The 20,112-nt window shown below is 46.4% G+C and overlaps 1 protein-coding gene across 3 annotated transcripts in view; it reads left to right on the plus strand.

Annotated features, from left to right (window-relative positions):
* Nucleotides 1-5,793, plus strand: part of PRAG1 (PEAK1 related, kinase-activating pseudokinase 1) — a 49,798-nt gene extending 44,005 nt beyond the window's left edge. For all 3 annotated transcript variants that reach the window (XM_074228161.1, XM_074228160.1, XM_074228162.1), the window contains one exon: nt 4,134-5,793. In XM_074228161.1, coding sequence (XP_074084262.1) covers nt 4,134-5,099 — 966 coding nt within the window. In that variant the 3' untranslated portion in view covers nt 5,100-5,793. The remainder of the gene's footprint in view (nt 1-4,133) is intronic.
* The last annotated feature ends 14,319 nt before the right edge of the window (nt 5,794-20,112 follow it).

The following is a 20,112-nucleotide window of genomic DNA, read 5'->3' on the forward strand; positions in this document are numbered from 1 at the left end:
CAGGAACAAAGCTATGACTGCCTAGTTTATACATGAATAAACTGGAGAAGGGAGAATATGAACCCTGCCCCCCCCATGCCTGCCCTAGCCTGGCACACTTTCTCCCTTTTCACCTAAAAAAGCAAAATGACATGGACTACTTCCCAGAGGAATTAGTATAGAGCAGCCGGCAGGCACATCTGCTGAAGTGAATAGATAAGAATTCCCTACCACATGAGTTTATGTTAAACCCAAAGCATTCTAGTTTTTTAGATTTTTTTTTAAAAAGGCATTGATTCCCTTTAAAGTAGTGATTCAAAGGGCAGTCTGACCCCAACCTCCTCCTCTCAGGCCAGGCCCCCTACTAGACTGAAGAGAAGCAGCTACCCCCACCCCATCCTCGAACCTTCTGGCTTCCCTGTCATTGACAACTGTTGGGTCTGGCTAGAATCAATGCTCTCCCCATCCCACTGCCTACCTCTATTGACCAAAAAAAGAAAGGGGGAGGGAGGGAGGAGGACCCCCAGCAGACATACCATCATCCTCTCAGTGGCCATAGCCAAAGGCATTTCTCACCAGTCAAAAAGAATTTATTGGGCTCAGTATGGGGGCTGCCGGGGTGGCCCCCAGGCCCCCCAATCCCTCTCTAGCATCTCATCCTTGTTTTTTAAAGCATGAGTTCACAAAGCTTTTCTTCATGTATTCTTTGTCCTGCCACTCCCCCCACAAGGCACCATGGAAGCCTTAGGCATTGGCATCTCTCTGAGGGCTCCAGTTTGTACTGGCATATGGTCTCTAAAGGTGTATGTGTTTGTCAACAAAAGGGTGAGGGAGCCTTGTGAGCAGACTGGACTTTCTTTGTTTAAAAAGAAATGTATTCTAACTAACAAACGCATGCTGCAGATGGCTTTTCCATGTCCAGAGTAGTTATGAAAGAGGATTTCATGGGAAGGCAGCAGGGCAGACCTCTCTCAGCACACACGCTTGGAGCTGCTTCCCCTCCAAGCCAGCAGAACCTCCTGCCTTTCCTGAATTCTCTTTTGTGCTTTTTTTTCCTTTATTTTTATTTTTTATTTTTAGGTGTTTTTTTTTAAGTTTTTGCAAGGCAGTGGGGTTAAGTGGCTTGCCCAAGGCCACTAGGTAATTATTAAGTGTCTGAGGTCAGATTTGAACTCAGGTACTCCTGACTCCAGGGCCGGTGCTCTATTCACTTCACCACCTAGCTGCCCTATTTTTAGGTTTTTGCAAGGCAAATGGGGTTAAGTGACTTGCCCAAGTTCACACAGCTAGTTCATTATTAAGTGTCTGAGGTCAGATTTGAACTCAGGTACTCCTGACTCCAGGGCTAGTGCTCTATCCACTGCACCACCTAGCCACCCCTCTTTTGTGCTTTTTCCCCTTTAATGCCTTGATTTCTCTTTCTTCATTTTTGAGGAGAGAGAGGGTCAGTCCCCTTTCTAGTCTGCTCACCCTACCTCTCTTCCCTTCTGCTTTCAGGGCTTTCTCATTCTCCTGGAGGAGACTGTTTACCTTGTGTGCCCAATTGGGACAGACTGGACATTCCTCCATTTCCCTTCTTGCTCTCTCTTCCAGACTTGTCCTTTTGAATTGGCTTCCACACCAAGTGTCTTCTCCCCTGTGGAAGTGTTTGGGCCTGGCTCCTGGCTCTTGTTTCAGCCATCCAGTCTTCTAAGGATGCCCTTCTGGTCTTCCTCAAGTGCTCCATTTGATCTTTCCCACAGACATTTCTGCTGGAACTTCATCTTGCTCCATGCCTTCCGTGGGATAAGCTTGGGATGTTTGGGCCCATCTCCTTCCTTCCTTTCATCCTGTCTGCATTTTGACCACCTCTGTTATTGTCATCAGAAAGTGCTGGTCTCATTTCTGCTGTTTCTGTTGATGCCATTTGGCTTTCTTCTGTTATTTGTTCCTCGGCCATATTTTTAATTTGGGTCAGAATTCTTTTGCTCATTAAAAAAAAAGTTTTTAAAGATACTGTAATCATGGAAAGAATTCTGAATTTTGCATCGAAGTTCCTTCTGGGTGACTTGGGGGCAAGCAGCCATCCATCTCCCTGGGCCTCTTAGTGGCCATCTTTAAGAGACCGCTTCAGAAAGCCCCAACACTCATTGCCTCTAGCTCTCTTCCTTCCTGGTCCTTTTGCTCCTCTTGGCTGTTCTCCTTGAGGAGAAGATTGAGAGCTAGGCCCTTCTGACTTCTCTGTCTTCTCCAAAGTTTTAGACTCTGCATAATCCCCTGGGATTTTTTTGGAGACACATGTGAAAGCCTGGGAGAAATGAGAGCAAGCTGGATTAGTCTGTCAGAAAACATGCCTTGGGGATCATTGACACATTTATTGTTGGCTTTGATGACAGAGGACCTGGGAACCCTCAAATCCAGCTTCTCTCCAAGAAACCAAATCACCCTCCAAGTGGGGAACAGCCCAGGCTACCAGGGCACCCTAGCAACCCCCAAGGGAGGGAAGAGGAGCCGGCAGGGAATAACTCAGGGGGGCCATTGCCAGCCCACATCCAGGGCCCTGTTGGTGGTTAGTTAAGGGGGCATAAACAGGAACACAGTAAAACCCTGGGTGCTTCTCAAGGGGACCCTTCTTGACTCTGACCAGGGCCAGTAAACTTGAGACAGTCTCTGTATTGACATTTGCCTAATGTTTGAATGTTTGCAGAGCACTTCCCATTCCTCATCTCATTTAGCCTGGCCACAATTACCCCCAGGAGGATTTCACAGGACTCCTAAGACTACAGATAGCTCAGTGGTATAGAGATCATCATTGTTAGTGCAGGAGAAGATGGGGGTGGGGCTCAGAGAGTTGGCATGCCTTGCCTGGGCTCACCCAGTTTCATGGCAAAGCTAGAACATCTGACTCCATGTGACTCTGGGTCATTGAGGCTATTCCCTCCATACCAGTCCCCCCTCTCTTTGTGTCTCTGTCTCTCTAGCTCTCCCTCCTGTCTCTGTCTCTTCCCACCCTCCCCCAACCTCCCTTCTCTCTTCATTCTCTGTCTAGGTGACGTGAGAGAAGTCATCCAGGTACAACTTCCTGCTGTATAGGAGGAGGAGGAAAGACCATTCCTTTGCTGAGAGAGAGATAGAGAGACAGAGAAACAGAGAGAGACAGAGAATGAGAGAGAGATATAGAAACAGAGACAAAGATAGAGAGAGACAGAGACAGACAGAAAGAAAGAGAGATGGAGAGAGAAACAGAAAAAGAAAGAGAGAGAGAGAGAGAGAGAGAGAGAGAGAGAGAGAGAGAGAGAGAGAGAAACAGAGGCAAAGTCAGAAAGAGACAGAAACAGAGAAAGACAGAGATATAGAGACAGAGAGGGACAGACAGAGACAGAGAGATGCAGGCAGAGAGAGAGAGAGAGAGAGAGAGAGAGAGAGAGAGAGAGAAGAGTGGGAAAGGGGGCTTTAGTGAAGACAAAGAGGCAGACCCTAGCTGAATGACTGAAGAGTCACAAGGCAACTGGATGAGCCATCTGCTTGTGAATGGACAAGAGAAGCTTGTGGAGAAAAGAGATTCCCCAACTTCTCCAGTTGATGAATTTTGAGAGTGGCTATCTGAGGCAATAGCAGCCCCTCCTCCTGGATTGCCTCAGAGAGGGGGTGAGAAGTGGTGAAGAGGGGAGTGGCACCGAGGCCACCCCCAGCTCCTCCCTTCATCTGCCACCTGCTCCAGGTAGGCACCACCACCTCTCACCCCGTGCCATGTGGTGGCTTAGGCCCAGCCCCTCTTCTTTGCCTCAGGAGGCCCGGGGTCTGCTGCAGAGGCAGGCCTTGTCCAGAGCCAGGATGGGGGCCAGCTGGGGCTGAGGCCAGGCATGGTCCACTTGGACAGGAATCTAAATCATTTTGATCCTCTGTGCAGTTGGTTTTATGGAGGGAGGATCTTAGACCCATAAGAGTTAAGAGTTTAGAGACTGTCAGACCAGACCCTCCTTCACAGCCGAGCCAACTGAGGCTCCTGGGGAAAGGCCCAGTTGCCCTCTGGTTGCAGGAGGGTCAAACTTAGCCTCTGATGGATGCTCTGGTGGCCAGTGGCAGAGCCAGGATGTGAATACCAGCATCCACCCACCCCACCTGCCCTCCCTGCCATACCACCCTGCCTTGATGTCTCTCTTTTCTTCCCATAGATCTGTAAAATGCCCATGTCCAAGGGGGCTTCTTACAGCGACCTGCCAGTGCCTGTTCACTTCAACCTGCAGCAGGACTGCGGTCACTTCGTGGCCTCGGTGCCTTCCAGCATGCTGCTGTCTGCCGAGGAGCCGCAGGACCGGGACTGTGTGGTGGTGATCACGCGGGAGGTGCCCCGCCAGACGGCGGCAGACTTTGTGCGAGATGCAGCCTCTCACCACTGGGCCGAGCCTGAAGCCTATGAGCGGCGGGTCTGCCTGCTGCTGCTGCAGTTGTGCCAGGGTCTGGAGAGCCTCAAGGAGCATGGCATCACTCATCGGGCACTGTGCCTGGAGAACCTGCTGTTGACACCCTGCCCTGGCATCTCCCCCAGTGATGGTGACCGGCCTCTGCCTCGCCTCCTCATCAGTAACTTCCTCCAGGCCAAGCAGCAGGCACGGGGTGGCATCGGTGGGACCGACGAGCAGCAGAGGAGAACCCAGGCCCGCCTAGCACCCGAGATTCTGGCTGCTGCCCAGTACAAGAAGTTTGATGAATTCCAGACGGGCATCCTCATCTACGAATTACTGCACCAGCCCAACCCTTTCGAGGAGCGGGCCCAGCTGCAGCAGCAGGACTACCGGGCTCAGGACCTGCCCCCTGTGCCCGCCCTGTCACTCTACTCAACCGGTCTGCAGCGGCTAGCCCACCGACTACTGGAAGCCGACCCCATAAAGCGGCTGCATATCGCAGAGGCCAAGCGGGCCCTGCAGTGCCTGCTGTGGGGGCCACGCCGTGAGCTGCTGCAGGGCCCACTGCAGAACTGGCTGCACATGAAGCGGGCCCTGCTCGTGATGAAGCTGGCTGAGAAGGCGCTGGATGACCGGGCTGCCGTGGAGCTGGAGGACTGGCTGTGCTGCCAGTACCTGGCCTCCACAGAGCCTGCAGCCCTGCTGCAGACACTGAAGCTTCTGCAGCCCTTGTGACCACCTTGGCCGGGGGTGTGGCCACATGGAGGCAGAGGTGCATGGGTTCAGGGGACACCTAGAGGGTGGACATGCATCCTATCCACTCCGGAGACTGTGGACCCCCCTCTCACCACAACAGACCTCCATGAGGCCAGAGGCTTGTTTGGAACTGGCTGCCTGCCATTCTTCTGTCCATCGAAGGCAGCCTGGACCTGTGGCCCCTAGCTGGGCCACCCCGGACCCCCAGAGCAGAAGGGACTGCTTGCATGACCTCACCCAGTTCCCCTGTTTGATTGTTTGCTTGGTTGGTTTTTTTAATGAACTTTATTTCATTCTATCTTTTCAAGTGAATGAGCCTTTATTTTCCTCACTGCCCTCGCCCACAGAAGAAAAAGGAAGCCAGGCCTTAGCCACACTCTGCCTCCTGGGGCTGAGCTGGGCACAGGATTGGCCATGGTCAGTATGTGGGCCCCTTCTGCATCCCGAGTCCTCTGTCGGGTGATGGGCAGTGGGCTTCTCTGTGGCCTCTGAACTCACCAAACCTTCATTTTACAGTTGAGTAAACTGAGGCCAGGGAACTTCAAGACCTTTTTTGGGTCACACAGGATTAGAGAAAGGGCAAAACTGGGTCCTGTGGGGCCGGCTCTTGGGCACACCTGGGCTCCCTTCACCTTCTAGGGCCCCTGGCTCATTCTTCACGCCCCAGGGCAGCTACGTGATGACAGTCAGCAGAGGCAGTTTCAGAGGGTCTGCCATATGGGGCTCAGGGCCCATGGATGCCTCAGTTTTTTCATTTTCACAACAGACAGAGGGTTGGATGAGCTGGTCCTTGAACCTGGTCATGGTGGTAGTGGGGGGGGATACATACCTGTTTCCCCCTTTCCACAATGAAAGGACAGGATTACACAACCTTAGAGAGGACCGCCTCCTTTCTCCTCACCTGCCATACTGTAGCACCAAGTCCCTCCCTTCTGGATCTATGTCCTGTTGTGAGCATCTGGAAGCCTCAGGAAGGACCCCAGGCCCAAGGCCCAGGCCAGGGCCTTTTCCAGTCCTTGGAGTTCCAAACCCAGTGGAAGCCCTTGGTTCAACCTTGGCTACCATTTATGTGTGTGTGGACTTGCCAGGTTTTATTTACAGTTTGGTTTAAAAGGAGCAGATAGACCAGCAAGGTCTGAGTCCTCCTACTCCATAGCTTCTCCTGGAATACCCCCAGGAACAGGAAGCTCATTACCTCCCAAAGCAGCCCCTGCCCTTCAGTGACCTAGAGCCACTTACCTGTGGCAAGAGTTTTTAGAAGTCTTTGATTAACTGTATTTCCCACAGTTCCTGGGCTAGCCCTTCCCATTCCTCAGGTCCTCAGTTCTAGGTCCCACCTACAAGGAATGTCTGCCACCGAAGGGGGGCCTCCATCCTCAGGCCCCTCCTCTTCCCTGCCTTAAACCCTCAGCCCTCCTCTACCCCCTTTCCCCTTGGGGTCTTCATTTAGCTTTCACCTCCCCTTCTGCATCAACTGATACCCTTTCATTAAGCCCCTACTGTGGAACAGACAGGGGACAAACAGATCTCTGCCTCCAAGGTGCTTGTCTTTTATCAGAAAATTTAAAAAAATTGTCTTGCAGTCAAGAATGTGGACAGCTTAGAGACTGGGGAGATGGGGAAACATCTTTGCCCTCTGAACTCCTTCCCCGGGGCATAGACGTGTCCACATGCTCTGACACACCATATTTGGCCAGGACTCAGCTAGTTTCTCCAAGCCATCTCTCTCTGTCTCCCTGTCTTTGTCTCTGCCTCTCTGTCTCTGTCTCTGTCTCTCTGTCTCTCTCTCTCTCTCTCTCTCTCTCTCAATGTCTCTCTCCTTCTCTTCTCTCCCTCCCTCCCCCTCATTTGTACCCTCTGGAGATTCCAGGGCAGGTTTTTGCTCTTGTCAGGAAATACTTGGTTATAATCAGAACAAAAGAGGAATGACCTCCAACCCCTCCAGCCCCCTGGAAGTCAAGCCTCACTGGGCCTCACTCCAGGGGATTCCTGCCCCAGCAGGAGCCTACCTTAATGGCCCTTGGCATCAGTGCCAAGAGAGAACACAGAGGTTTGTGAGCAGAAATAGTCAGGCAGCCCAGCAGTGCCAGGCTTAGGTAGGCACCACTGTCTCCAGAATAAATGCCAGACCAGTCCCACATCTGCCTTCTGGGTCTGCTGGGCCCATGGTGACAGCACTATGGCAACCAGACACCCAAAGAAAGTTGACAGGCTGCCCAGGTGACTTTATCCAGGAGCTTTTGGACCGCTTCCAGGCCTCAAGGGGAGGCTGGGTCAGAGGAAAGTTTGGAGAAACCTTGGTTCTTTGGAGGTGTTTTTTTAATCTATCAACATGCATTTATTATGTACCAACTATGTGCCAGTCATGGTTTTAGGCAAAAATGAAAGTGAGGTGAAACATGTGCCCTCAGTTACATTCTACTTGGAGATAATATGGACAAACATATAATATTCCAAAATTAATACAGATTAGTTTCTGGAAGGAGAAAGCTAGAAGGATCAGAAATGATCTCTGGCAGAAGCTGGCTCTTATATTGAGTCTTTTTTTCATTGACATTTTATTTTATTTTTCCAATTACATGCAATGGTAGTTTTTCAACATTCATCCATTTGCAATTTTCTAAGTCCCACAAAATTTCTCACTATTTTCTCTTACCTCCCTCCCCCATGGCAGCAGTCTGGTAAAAATTATACATGGCTATTCATAATTAACATATTTACTATTAGTCATGTTGTGAAAGAAAAATTAGAAATAAGGGAAAAGAAAAAAATCATGAGAGAGAAGGGAAAAACACAAAAGAAATTTTTAAAAGGGGAACATCGTCTGCTTTGCTCTGCAAAGATCCATGGTTTCCTCTCTGGTTGTGACCGTAGCAGGTCCCCCAGGGCTGGCCTTGAGCTCTGCATGGTAGCCATAATTGTTCATCTCTCAGTATTGTGATTCATGTGCACAATGTTCTCTTGGTTCTCCCTTGGCTCAGCATTGCATCCTGTAGTTCATGCTTCTCTAGAGTCGATCATTCATGATTTCTTTTTTTTAGGTTTTTTTGGTAAGGCAAACGGGGTTAAGTGGCTTGCCCAAGGCCACACAGTTAGGTAATTATTAAGTGTCTGAGACGGGATTTGAACCCAGGCACTCCTGGGTGCTTTATCCACTATGCCACCTGGCCATCCCTCATTCATGATTTCTTACAGAACAAAAATATTCCATAGCATTCATGGACCGCAACTTGTTAAGCCATTCCCCAATTGATGGGCATCCCCTCGATTCTTTGGAGTTACTTAGAATGCTGTTTTCACATCCTTCGACCCTCCTTGCCAGGCAGTGTGGCAGAGTGAGTCGAGATCTTGCTTCAGAGCCAGAAGAAGGGTGTTCAAGTATGAACTCAGATATTTGACAGCTGGATGACCTTGAGCTCCTCTGACCACTAACTCCTATGTAAATGAGGGGATGGGTGAGCTCATGAACCTCCGAAATCTCCTGCCTCCAACCCCAAGCCTGAACCCCTCAGTCATGGGGACCATGTTCCCACCTGCCTCTTTAAGCAGTTCCCAGAAGCCTCTGGAAGCCCTCCCCATTTGCCCCAGCCTGAGGAAGGATTCCTTCCTCCCTACCTGAAGTGTTTCACCTGCACATAAAGCCCTCACCCTACTCAGACTTATGCCCCTTGGGAGTACACTGAGCCTGGGCAGCCCCTGTGAGCTGATGGGCCCCTGGACAACCCAGCAGAGTGAGCCTCACGGGACCCTGGAGGCTCAAACTCCGTGCTTGCAAAGTAGAGGCCTATGCTAAGGTGGGTATGACTAGTCACTGGGGGTGGGAGGGGGACCAGCTTCTCACCCTCCCCACAAGAGCCAGATGTGGACTTGGGGATCTAGCACGAGCACACAAATACCGTGCCATTCCTTTCTTCATAGGACACATGCAGAAAATCCAGTATGCCCCCAAGTGGGACCTTTTGCAGCACTCTAGTATCTAGGCCCAGGGTCCTAGAACTGTGCTAGAGCAAAAAAAAAAATCTGTCTCTGTCTCTGTCTCTCTTATCTAAGACTCATCTAAGCTACAAACAAACTCCAGAGACCCTTGTTGCCTAAGGATTTGCCCGAACACCCTCCATGTCCCCATGGACAGATGCCCCATGAAGCTGCCATCCAAGTAATCCCAGATAACCAGAGCTCTGGAGGTCCCATTTGTCATAGGGTTAGGCCCCTCCTATCTCAATATATGCTCACTTCACCTCAAAGCAACAACCCCATGGGTATGGAGGCCTAGATGGACCCTAGGGGTAGGATGGGACTACCAAGAAGGCACCTAAAAGTCAGTGAGGAGAAACATTCTGGGCAGAAGCATATTACTAAAAGAAAATGACTCAGCCTCAAAGAAGTAGAAGACAGATCAACAAAAGGAAGCTTGACCAATAAAGAAGGGACTCCTAGAAGGCTGGGTGGACAGGAATCCCTGAGTCTGATGGCAATGTTCCTGGGAAGGCATCCCCTGCCTCCATTGGCAGACCCACAGGAGTAGAAAATGGAGGAGTCCTGGGATGTCACTTTGGGAGAGAAGGTTTGGCTCACAGAAGGGAGGAAGGGGAAGAGACAAACAGGACCAGATCCTTCATGCCCCCTAACACAAGGGTCAGCCCCAAAGCCAAACCAAAGAACAATTATCCAAGAATAGGAGCTCAGCTGGTGGGCTGCCCCTTCCCAAATAGATGTCTCCCTTGGGGGCTGGGGGGGGGCAGTCTGAGTCAAGGCTCAGAGGAGCCCAGCTGGACCTCTCACTGGTTCTGGGGGTCTTGACCTAAGCTCTCCCTCATTAGCTGTGTGAAGAAGCAGCCCATGGGACATTGATCTGTATTTGGAAGGTAACTGACTGAAGGCAGACTTCAGGCTTTACCCAGCTATGAGAGAGGAGACAGAAACCCTTTGTCCTGGGATGGGCCAAAAGCCTCCTTGATTCTTGGGTAGGGAGAAACAAGGAAGTCCTGGGAGGGCCTCCACTGGACCGTGCCATGGCACAGATTCCCCATCCATCCCAATTCATCTCTGAAGGCTAAATCCTAAAACATGGAATGTTGCTTCAGGAGCAGCCAAATAGCTCTAGGGGTGATGGAGTCTAAATCTTTTCCATTCTCCCTTGCAGATGGCAAGAAGGTGAGGAACAGTCAGAGTAGGAGAAGGGGCATTTGGGCCCATTTCTGTCCCCCCCCCCAGGCTATGGGATGGACAAAGTCAGATGGAGCTCAGTTGCAATCCTGCACCCCTCTCTGATCAGACTCCAGACCTAGAATACATCCCAAGGAACAAAGAAGAGGGCAGCCTCACAGACATAAGAGACCTTTGGCCACACTTCTTCTGCTTAATGGTATTGATTACTTGATTGATAGGAAGCTCTCAGACCTTGGCCCAGTGACTCATGCTAGGTTGGGGGCCTCAGTAAAAATAGATCTGACCATGGGACCTCCCTACTCAAGAAGCCTGTGTCTCCTTCTTAAATCCAAACACAAACTACTCTGTTTGGTATGGAAAGCCCTGCCCTCTGGTGTTCCAGGTCATCTTTCCAAACATGACCCCCAATCACAACTTCCCCATTCCACCTCTTCTAACCCCATTTGTTCCAGATTCTAGATCCTGCCTTGCATACCAAGCCATCCTCCATTTCTGGAATGTTCTCCCTCCTCTTTTCTTTTATATTGGGTCTTCTTTCATATTTTTTATATTTTTAAAAATTTTGTTTCCAATTCCAAGTTCTCTTTTTGCATCCCCTCCCATGGAGAAAGCAAGACATATGATACTTATTTTTTTTTATTATATACCTATTACTATACTTATAGTTATTCAAAACATTTCCACATTAGTCATGGTGGGGGAGGAGGGAGCAAAAATAAAATGAAGTGAAAAGACTCTTTCTTCATTCTGCACCCAGAATCCATTGGTTCTCTCTCTGAAGAGGTAGAGTAGTTTTTATAACAGGTTCTGTGGAGTTGCTGTGGGTCACTGTGTTGGGTAGAGTCGCCAAGACTTTCACAGTTATCATTTCAGTAACACTGTTACTTTGTAGATCCTTCTGGTTGGGCTTTCTTTGCTTGGCATTAGTTCATACAAGGTTTCTTTTCAGGTTTCTCTGAAGTCAGGCCCCAGATCATTTTTTATAATACAATTGTGTTCCATCACAACTATCTCCTACAACCCTCTCTACCTCTTTTCAAGGCTCAATTCAAGCTCTGTCTCTTTTAAGTGGCATTTCCTGATTCTCCCCACCTCCACCTCTTGGGAAGTCACTTTGTGTGGATCAATCTTAGTGGGGTGTGATGTGGCTCTCACACTGTGACCCTCTCATGGGGCTCTAGCCAGCTTCTCTGGGCTAGTCTGGGCTCCCCGAGGAGGACCACCACCAGGCAGCTCTCAGGGAGCATGTGGTAACCCAGTTCTCACACTCACCTCAGACCCTTACTAGCTGCGTGACCTTGAGCAAGTTATTTATATAGAATCAGTCAACCACAATAATACACCATTAACTTTTTTAAATAATATTTTTAATTAAGTCAATAAATATTTATTGAATGCCTATCAATCTCCTATGAACTGAGAAGACAAAGAAGGGCAGAGGTCCTACCCTCAAGGAGTTTTTTTTTAAAGGTTGCTATCTTTTTTACGTTGCCAAAGTTTTTCCTTATATTCCTCTACTCTCCCTCACAGAAACCCAAATCTTATAAGCAATGGGTTTTTTTTAAGAAAAAGCAGAAAGAGTTTAACTTCTCAACTTTTTTTTTTAGCTTTTTTTGCAAGGCAAATGGAGTTAAGTGGCTTGCCCAAGGCCACACAGCTTAAGTGGCTTGCCCAAGGCCACACAGCTAGGTCATTATTAAGTGTCTGAGACTTAATTTGAACACAGGTACTCTTGACTCTAGGGCCGGTGCTTTATCCACTGCACCACCTAGCTGCCCCACTTCTCAGTTTTTTAAAAAGGTGTATATACATATGAGCTATGAGACCATAACTCTCAGTCTTCAGGTCCTCTCACAGATCTCCTGCCAGTCTGGGTCTCACATTTAACAGAAAACAAGTATTCAGTTTTTCACAAGCAAAAGTTTATTTTTATAATCAAGTCACTTACATCCAAAGGGGCAGAATTTTATATCCTTCACAGATTGTTTTAATTCTTTTCCTTCACTGGAGAGTTCATTTTTTTTTGCATTTTAAAAAAATTCCCTCCCACAACTCCCCCACCCACTGAGAAAACAAGCAAAATATCAATTATATGTATGAAATCATGCCAAACATTTCCATATTCACTAAATTGCCTAAAAAAGAAAGAAATGTATTCTTCCTTTTGCATTCAGACTTCAATGAGTCCTTTGGAATTTCTTGCCTCAATGCATTGATCATAATAGCCAAGTCTTTCACAGTTGATTACTATGGACCATGATCTCCTGATTTCTCTCTCACTTTACTTTGCATCAGTTGATAATAGGACTTGCTATTTTCAGAGCAAATTTTAGGAATTTCCTAGGGGGTGTGATCCCCAGAGAGGCATGGTCATTGCTTACCAGTTTTACCCCCTACACCCCGACTCCCACTCCTCTTGGCCTTGAATCTGTGACCTGGGGCCCTGCTCCCTTGTGACTGACCATAAGCTCCTCTCAACACCCTTGAACTGTGAGTCAGTGGCCAATCAACACAAGTTGTGCCCAGTGCTAGCCAAGGGCCCCTGTAATCTCTTCCAGACCAGCTGTCCAACACCAGGCCCTTGCTGTCTTTGGGCTGAGCTCCCCAAGCTGCAGCTATGGTGGCCACTGAAGCTACCATGGGTGTGCCCTCCCCTGGTATCACATACCTCTCCTCTATCCCACCTGCTGTCCTGGGTTGGAAAAAGTCTCACCCTGACATTGTGTTGACTCTGCCACTCCAAAATCTGATTTGAGACATTATTTAAAAGTTATTTGGAGGGGAATGTAGGCAAGCTCAACTAGGTGCTTCCTTTAATCTTCCACCTTCCATTTTCTTCCCCTTTCAACAACCAAACTGTTCAACAAGAAAGAGTCAAATTATTATCTTTATATCTCTGTGAATATGTTGCATAGCCCCAGAAGAATATAAACCACTTAGGAGCAGGATCTCTTACACAAAGGGGAAACTGGGGTCCAGAAAGATTGAAGTGACTTGCCCAAGGTCACAAAGTAGGATTTGAAACCACCTTCAAGCACCCTTAAATACTAACCCTTAAATACTAACATAAAGAACAAGGGATCCTGGACCTTATTTTGACTCTCCCACTAAGACCTCCTCTGCTTTCCGTGCTGAGGAAAAAAATTTAAAAATCCCAAGCAGGTGACCATCCTGCCCCTCTCACAATGGCTCTACCACTAATTGGAGCGTTACCAAGGTCAAAACTAGCTGACCCATGAATCGCCCTTTCATGGACTGTCTCACCCAACACTCAACAAGCAAGATTTTACCTTCTCTGTAGGAGAGCCACCTGGTGGCCAGAAGAGGTAACTCCATGCATTCCAAAGGCGGTAGGTTAGTGAGTCAGTCAATAGGGAGTTGACTGTAATCATGGTGAAGATATGAGTTCAAATCCATTCCCTACTTTGAAACTGAGGAAAGTCACTTACCTTCTTTATTTCCTAGGCAAAAGTTAATCTTTCAGAATTAGGCAAAGGGAGGACACAGGGAAGTATTATAGATACACATCTATTTCCCTATATCTATCAACAGGCATTCCATTCCATACAGAACATTTTACATTTATAGAATAAACTCTCTGAGACCAAATTGCAGAGAAGGTGTTAGCCTGCATTGCCAATGGGTGTAAACCATCTTGGCAGACTGGCTAAAAAAGGATCAGAGTAGCCAAGAGCTCTCAGACTCATCGGTGAGTTAAAGGGTTATCTACCCCAAGCAAGTGAGGGCTTCCCCCAACAGAGTGGGTGAATGAGAATAATCTATTTCAATGGTCATGAAGACAGCTGAAGCAGGTTCTGTGAAGCATGTAGAGCTTGGTCAAACATAGAAGATGCTAAGATCATTAACCACATCCAGGCCACTGCCAGTCATCTTGACTTTTGTATTGCCACCGAACTCTAAAAGAAGAGTGAGGCTGAAGACTGTGCAATTCTGCCTCATTTAAATCAACTCACAGCGAGTCAAGACATGATCCCACAATGTCATTGGCACTCTTTGAAAAATGAAGGACAGGGGCAGCTAGGTGGCACAGTGGATAGAGCACCTTCCCTGGAGTCAGGAGAACCTGAGTTCAAATCTGGCCTCAGACACTTAATAATTACCTGTGTGGCCTTGGGCAAGCCACTTAACCCCATTGCCTTGCAAAAACCTAAAAAAAAAAAAAAATGAAGGACAAATAAAATCAGTCATATGTATCAGAGAGTCTTTAAACCAAGTCTTTCATGACTTACCCTTCACTAGGCTACACTGCCTTTCCTTCTTCATGCAGTAGGTCTTAAATAGGTTTAATTCAGCATAACTTCTGACATGGTCGGCAGGTTTCAGAATTATAGATAACAAGCATGAACCCAATGGAGACAAACGGGGATGTCTCTCCTAGACACACACACACACACACACACACACACACACACACACACACACACAGTCCTTTGCTGAGATAAGTATTGAGTAGGGAATATTCCTTACATAGCTTAGAGATTTTTGATGAATTGATCAGTTTTTCTCATTGTTTTTCTTTTATCTTTTAAAAATATTCTTTATTATAAAGGATGACTCCCTGGGAAGGGGAAAGGAGGATGACAGAAATTTAGGCAGAGTAAAACAAAAGATATCAATAAAATTTTATTATAAAAATAATAAATGGCAGAAGTTTGTAGGAATCAGTCAAATTCACAGCCTTTGAAGGTGTTACCTTCATCCCACCCCCACGCCCAACCTGGCCCATCTCCAGCCCTTTGATGTTCTCACTATATCCACTGTTCTCACGGCACACAAATATCCTAGGTATTTTGTGCTCATTTTAGTCTTAAATAGTTTGTGTAACTCTTCCCTAGCAAGACACAGCTGCTCAACTCATCTTGCCATCAGCCTTTGATAAGAACCAACTTGTGGGGAAGCTAGCTTGCTCAGACAGTATTCACCAGAGGCAGATGTGGGGGGCAGAGGACAGGGTCCTGACCCTGTGGGGAACCTCTGAGCTTTGGGAAGCTTTCAGCTGTAGGGTGGAGGCTATCATGGGACCTGGCCACCATCTGCTACAACTTCTTCCAAATCTTGGCAAAAACCAGGGAGGAGGATTGTGTTTATCTTCCCCCACCCAACCTTCCAAGTTCTAACCCTGGACTTTTCTTCTAATTGCAGCTGAAGGAACTTTTGAAGAGATGAAGGAGTAGGAGTAAGCAGAACCCCCAAGGCATTCCCCTCCAAAACAACAAAAGTATAACTTCCAGAAACTCTCAAAAGAAAGAAAAGTTTTAGAGAAAACATGATTAAAAAGGCTGTCTAAAGAAAATGCAATCTCAATGAGCAGTCTCTTCTCTTTGGTGGATTTGGACATTTATGTGTGTTCAGTTGTAAGGATCTTGTCCCTGGGAGTTTCTGTGTATGTGTGTGAGTGCACGTGTGCACATGAGTGTGCTCACAGGGGGTTGGGGTTCTGCCTGCTGCCCCCTCTATGGCAGGTGGTGAGCCTCAGCTTATGTGATGGGAGCTCTTGCTCCCTGAGTCCAATTGTGCCCAGGCATATACTGTCACTGTTCTCTGGCCATTTAGTGGGTGGGCAAGGAAAAACTCCTCAGATTGGCTGCCAGTCAGAACTTGGGAAGCCTGCACCTCCCCCAGGCCTCTGTAGGTCCTTGAACCCCTGGCACCTTTCTTTCCTGTTTCTGTTTGCTCCTTAGGTTTATGGATGTGTAGATGGGCCGGCAGAGGCTCTGATAACTGTGAACTTTAAAAGGTCAGAAAAGTCAACATAGATCCCAGATGGGCCAGAGTTAGCAAGTCCCTGAGAAGTGACCTGCTGGGTCTGAGCCTCTCCTTGGCACCTCCCTTCTGCCCCCAATTACTTCTCTATAACAAAAGAAACCACAAAGGACTCTGAATTATGCCAGGAACTTTGCTACTTCCCTTGATCTTCTCTCCTAAAGTATGTCAGGGCTTAGTTAAATAACTGGCTGACTTTAAAATAAAGACCCTGCTTCCTTTGGTCTGGTGAAATGCTTCACCAAAGGGCACCTTCTTGCTCTTGGAATACTTTGCATGGCCTCTCTCTTTTTCTAAATATCCATTTTGCCAACCTTTTCCAGGCTGCCCAGATACCATACCTGATCTGACCCCAAATTGCTCTGCAACCTGTAGTCCTCTCAGGGTCACCTCACTAAGGAGAGACTAGGACCATGTGTCATCTGTGTAGCTGGGAGCCCCCCTGCCCACCCTCTCCTTCTAGGCTGTGTCACATTGATGCATCCTGTGCTGGCTTATTCATCCAGAGGCAGGCTAGGACCCCAGCATTCTGGCAACATGGCCTCCTCAGGCTGTATCTTCAAATGTTCTTTCTCAGACCTGCCCAGGGGCAGGAGACACCCCAGACCATTCTGTAAGGATTTCTTCTTTCCAGCATTGAGGATGGAACCACCATCTCTAGACTCTACTACATAAGGGAAGCAGGACTGCACTTGAAGCAAAGTGGAAATCTGGACAAAAACCCAAGTGGAAGGCAGCTGTGTCAACAAGCCTTCTCCCCTTCTAGAAGTTCTAAAAGTGGGTGTGTAGCTGTGTATGGGGAAATCACAGAGATGTTTACCAGGAACAGTCAACATCAGCTCATTACCTGCTGACCTGCATCTCCCCTTTTTCCTTCTCCCCCTCATCAAGATTTGCAAAGTGCTCACCACCTGAAGACTGCCTATTCATAGCCTTTGACCATTTATCAATTAATGATGTGTATTCTTATAAATCGGAGATTTATCCAATTCTGAGAGAGGAAGGTTGAGTTCTCCCACAAATATAGTCCTCCTCTAACTCCTTTAGCTTCTCTTCTAAGAATTTGGATGCCATTCCACTTGGTGTGTCTATGTTTAATATTGATATTACTTTATTGCCTATGGTACCTTTTAGGAAGATTGTTTCCTTCCTTCTTCATTTTAATCTGATCTATTTTAATTTTTGCTTTATCTGAAGTTAAGGATTGTTACCCCTGCTTTTTTAACTTCAGCTGATGCATAATAGATTCTGGTTCAGTCTTTTACATTTATCCTATGAGTATCTTTCCACTTTAGATGTGCTTTTTTGAAAATAGCATACTGTAGGATCCTGGTTATTAAATCCACTGTTTCCATTTTTTCCCATTTTTTTGCACTTCATTTTTATTTATTTTTCACATTACTGCAATAATCATGTTGTAAAAGTAAATACAATCCCCCCCCACAAAGAAAAAGAAACCTCAAGAAAAAGAGAGTGAGAGGAAAGTGTGCTTCAGTCGGTATTCAGATACCACCAGTTCTGTCTCTGGGATGGATCATACAAGTCCATCAGAGAAATTGGTTCAACATTTTCCCCCCACAGTTGCTTTTGCTAGCTCTCCATTCTCTCCATCCTATCCCTTCCCACCCCTATTTATTCTCTTCTCTCTCCTTTTTCTCTGTTCCTCCTCAAAAGTGTTGTATCTGACTCCCCTCTCCCATGATCTTCCCTCTCTTCTATCACCCTCTCATCCCTGTTCCCTTTCTCCCATCGCTTTCCTCTTCTATTTTCCTCCAGGCTAAGACAGATTTCTATTCCCAATGAGTGTATATGTTATTTCCTCTCTGAGTCATTTCCAATGAGAATGAAGGTGCACTCGTTCCCCCCTCACTTTCTCCCCTTCCACTCCATTGTAAAAGCTTTTTCTTGTCTCTTTTACATGAAATATCTTAGACTTAGGGGGCAACCAAGTAGTATAGTGGATAGAGCACCAGCTCTAGAGTCAGGAGGACCTGGGTTCAAATAGGCCTCAGACACTTAATTGACTAGCTGAGTGACCTTGGGCAAGTCACTCTTAAACTCCATTGCCTGAAATTAAAAAAAAAATTAAAAAAAAAATCTTAGCCCATTCTACCTCTCCTTTCCCTTTCTCCCAGTATATTCCTTTCTCCCCCATAAACTCCATCTTATTATACCTTCATATTCAGCTCCCTCCCATGCCAAAGTCTCTCTCTCTGTGTGTATGTATGTATTTATATATAAGGTCCTTTTAGTTGCCCTAATAAATGAAAAGGTTCATTTGAGTTCTTGGTCTCCTCTTCCATGCAGGAATACATGCAACTTGACATTAAATCCCTCATAATTCGCCCTTCTCATCCACCCTCTCTATGGTTCACCTGAGTCCTGTACTTGAAGATTAAACTTTCCATTCAACTTTGGTTGTTTTAACAAAAAAGTTTGAAAGACCATATTTCATTGAATATCCATCTTTTCCTCTGAAAGAAAATGTTCAGTTTTGCTGTATAATTGATTCTCAGTTGTAGTTCAACTTCTTTTGTCTTCTGGAATATATTCCAAGCCCTACAAGCCCTTAATATAGATGGTGCCAAATTCTGTGTAATCCTGACTACCTGACAGTTTTATTTTTTCTTTCTGACTGCTTGTAATATTTTCTCTTTGTCTCTGGAGTTTTGGAATTTGTCTATAATATTCCCTTAATGTAGACACTACTAAATTCTGTGTAATCTTGTTTATAGATCCATGATATTTGAGTTGTTTCTTTCTGGCTGATATTTTCTCCTTGACTTGGGAGTTTGGAATTTGTAATATTCCTGGGAGTTTTCAGATTTCTTTCAGGAGGGGATCAGTGAATTCCCTCAATTTCTATTTTACCCTCTGCTTCTAGGATATCAGGGCAGTTTTCTTGGAGAATTTCTTGAAAAATGAAGTCTAGAAGCTATGGTTTTTAATTGTTATTATTCCAATTAAGTTACATAATTTCCTTCCACCCTCCCCTTGGCAGTGAACAGTTGGGTGAATATTGTACACACACACATTTTGTTTAACATGTTTTCAGATTAGTCATTTTTGGTATGAGGCATTAGGATTAAGGGAAAAAAAAGAAAACCATGAAAAAGGAAATAAATACATAAAAGTGAAAAGTAGTGTTCATTCAGATTCTGTAGGGGGTTTGGGTTTTTTTTTTTCCTCTGCATGGGGATAGCATTATACATAACCAATCTCCTAGGGTTGCCCTAGTTCTCTGAACTGTTGAAAGGAGCTGCCCCCATCAAGGTTGAGAGACTTACAGTAAAGTGTACAATGGGGTCAGCTAGGTGGCACAGTGGATAGAGCACTGGCCCTGGAGTCAGGGGTACCTGAGTTCAAATCCAGCCTCAGACACTTAATAATTACCTAGCTGTGTGGCCTTGGGTAAGCCACTTAATCCCACTACTTTGCAAAACAAACCTAAAAAAAAGTGTACAATGTTCTCTTGGTTCTGCCCCCCCCCACTCAGTATCAAATCCTATAATTCTTTCCATGCTTCTCTAGAGTCTGACCATTTATGGTTTCTTACAAAACAATAGTACTCCATAATATTCATATATCAAAAATTGTTCAGACATTCCCCAGTACTTGATGGGTACTTTCTTTGCCACTACAAAAAGAGCTGTCATGAATATTTTGGAATGTGTGGGATCTTTCCCATTTCCTATGATTTCTCCTGGATGTAGACCAAGTATTGGTATTGCTGGGTCAAAGGGTATGATCAGCTTTATTGCTCTTTGCATAATTCCATTATTGCTTCAGAGTGCTTCAGAGTATCTACTTCTCCATCTGGTCAATTCTGCTTTTTAAGGCGTTCTGTTCCTCAATGGCATTTTGAATCACTTTTTCCATTTGACCTAAACTGGTTTTTAATGTGCTGTTTTCTTCAGTATTTTTTTTTTTGTATCTCCTTCACCAAGCTGCTGACTTGGTTTTCATAATTTTCCCACCTGCATTGCTCTCATTTCTCTTCCAATTTTTCCTCTACTTCCCTTACTTGATTTTCAAAATC

This window comes from Macrotis lagotis, chromosome 3 (assembly GCF_037893015.1).
Source record: "Macrotis lagotis isolate mMagLag1 chromosome 3, bilby.v1.9.chrom.fasta, whole genome shotgun sequence".
NCBI lineage: Eukaryota > Metazoa > Chordata > Mammalia > Peramelemorphia > Peramelidae > Macrotis > Macrotis lagotis.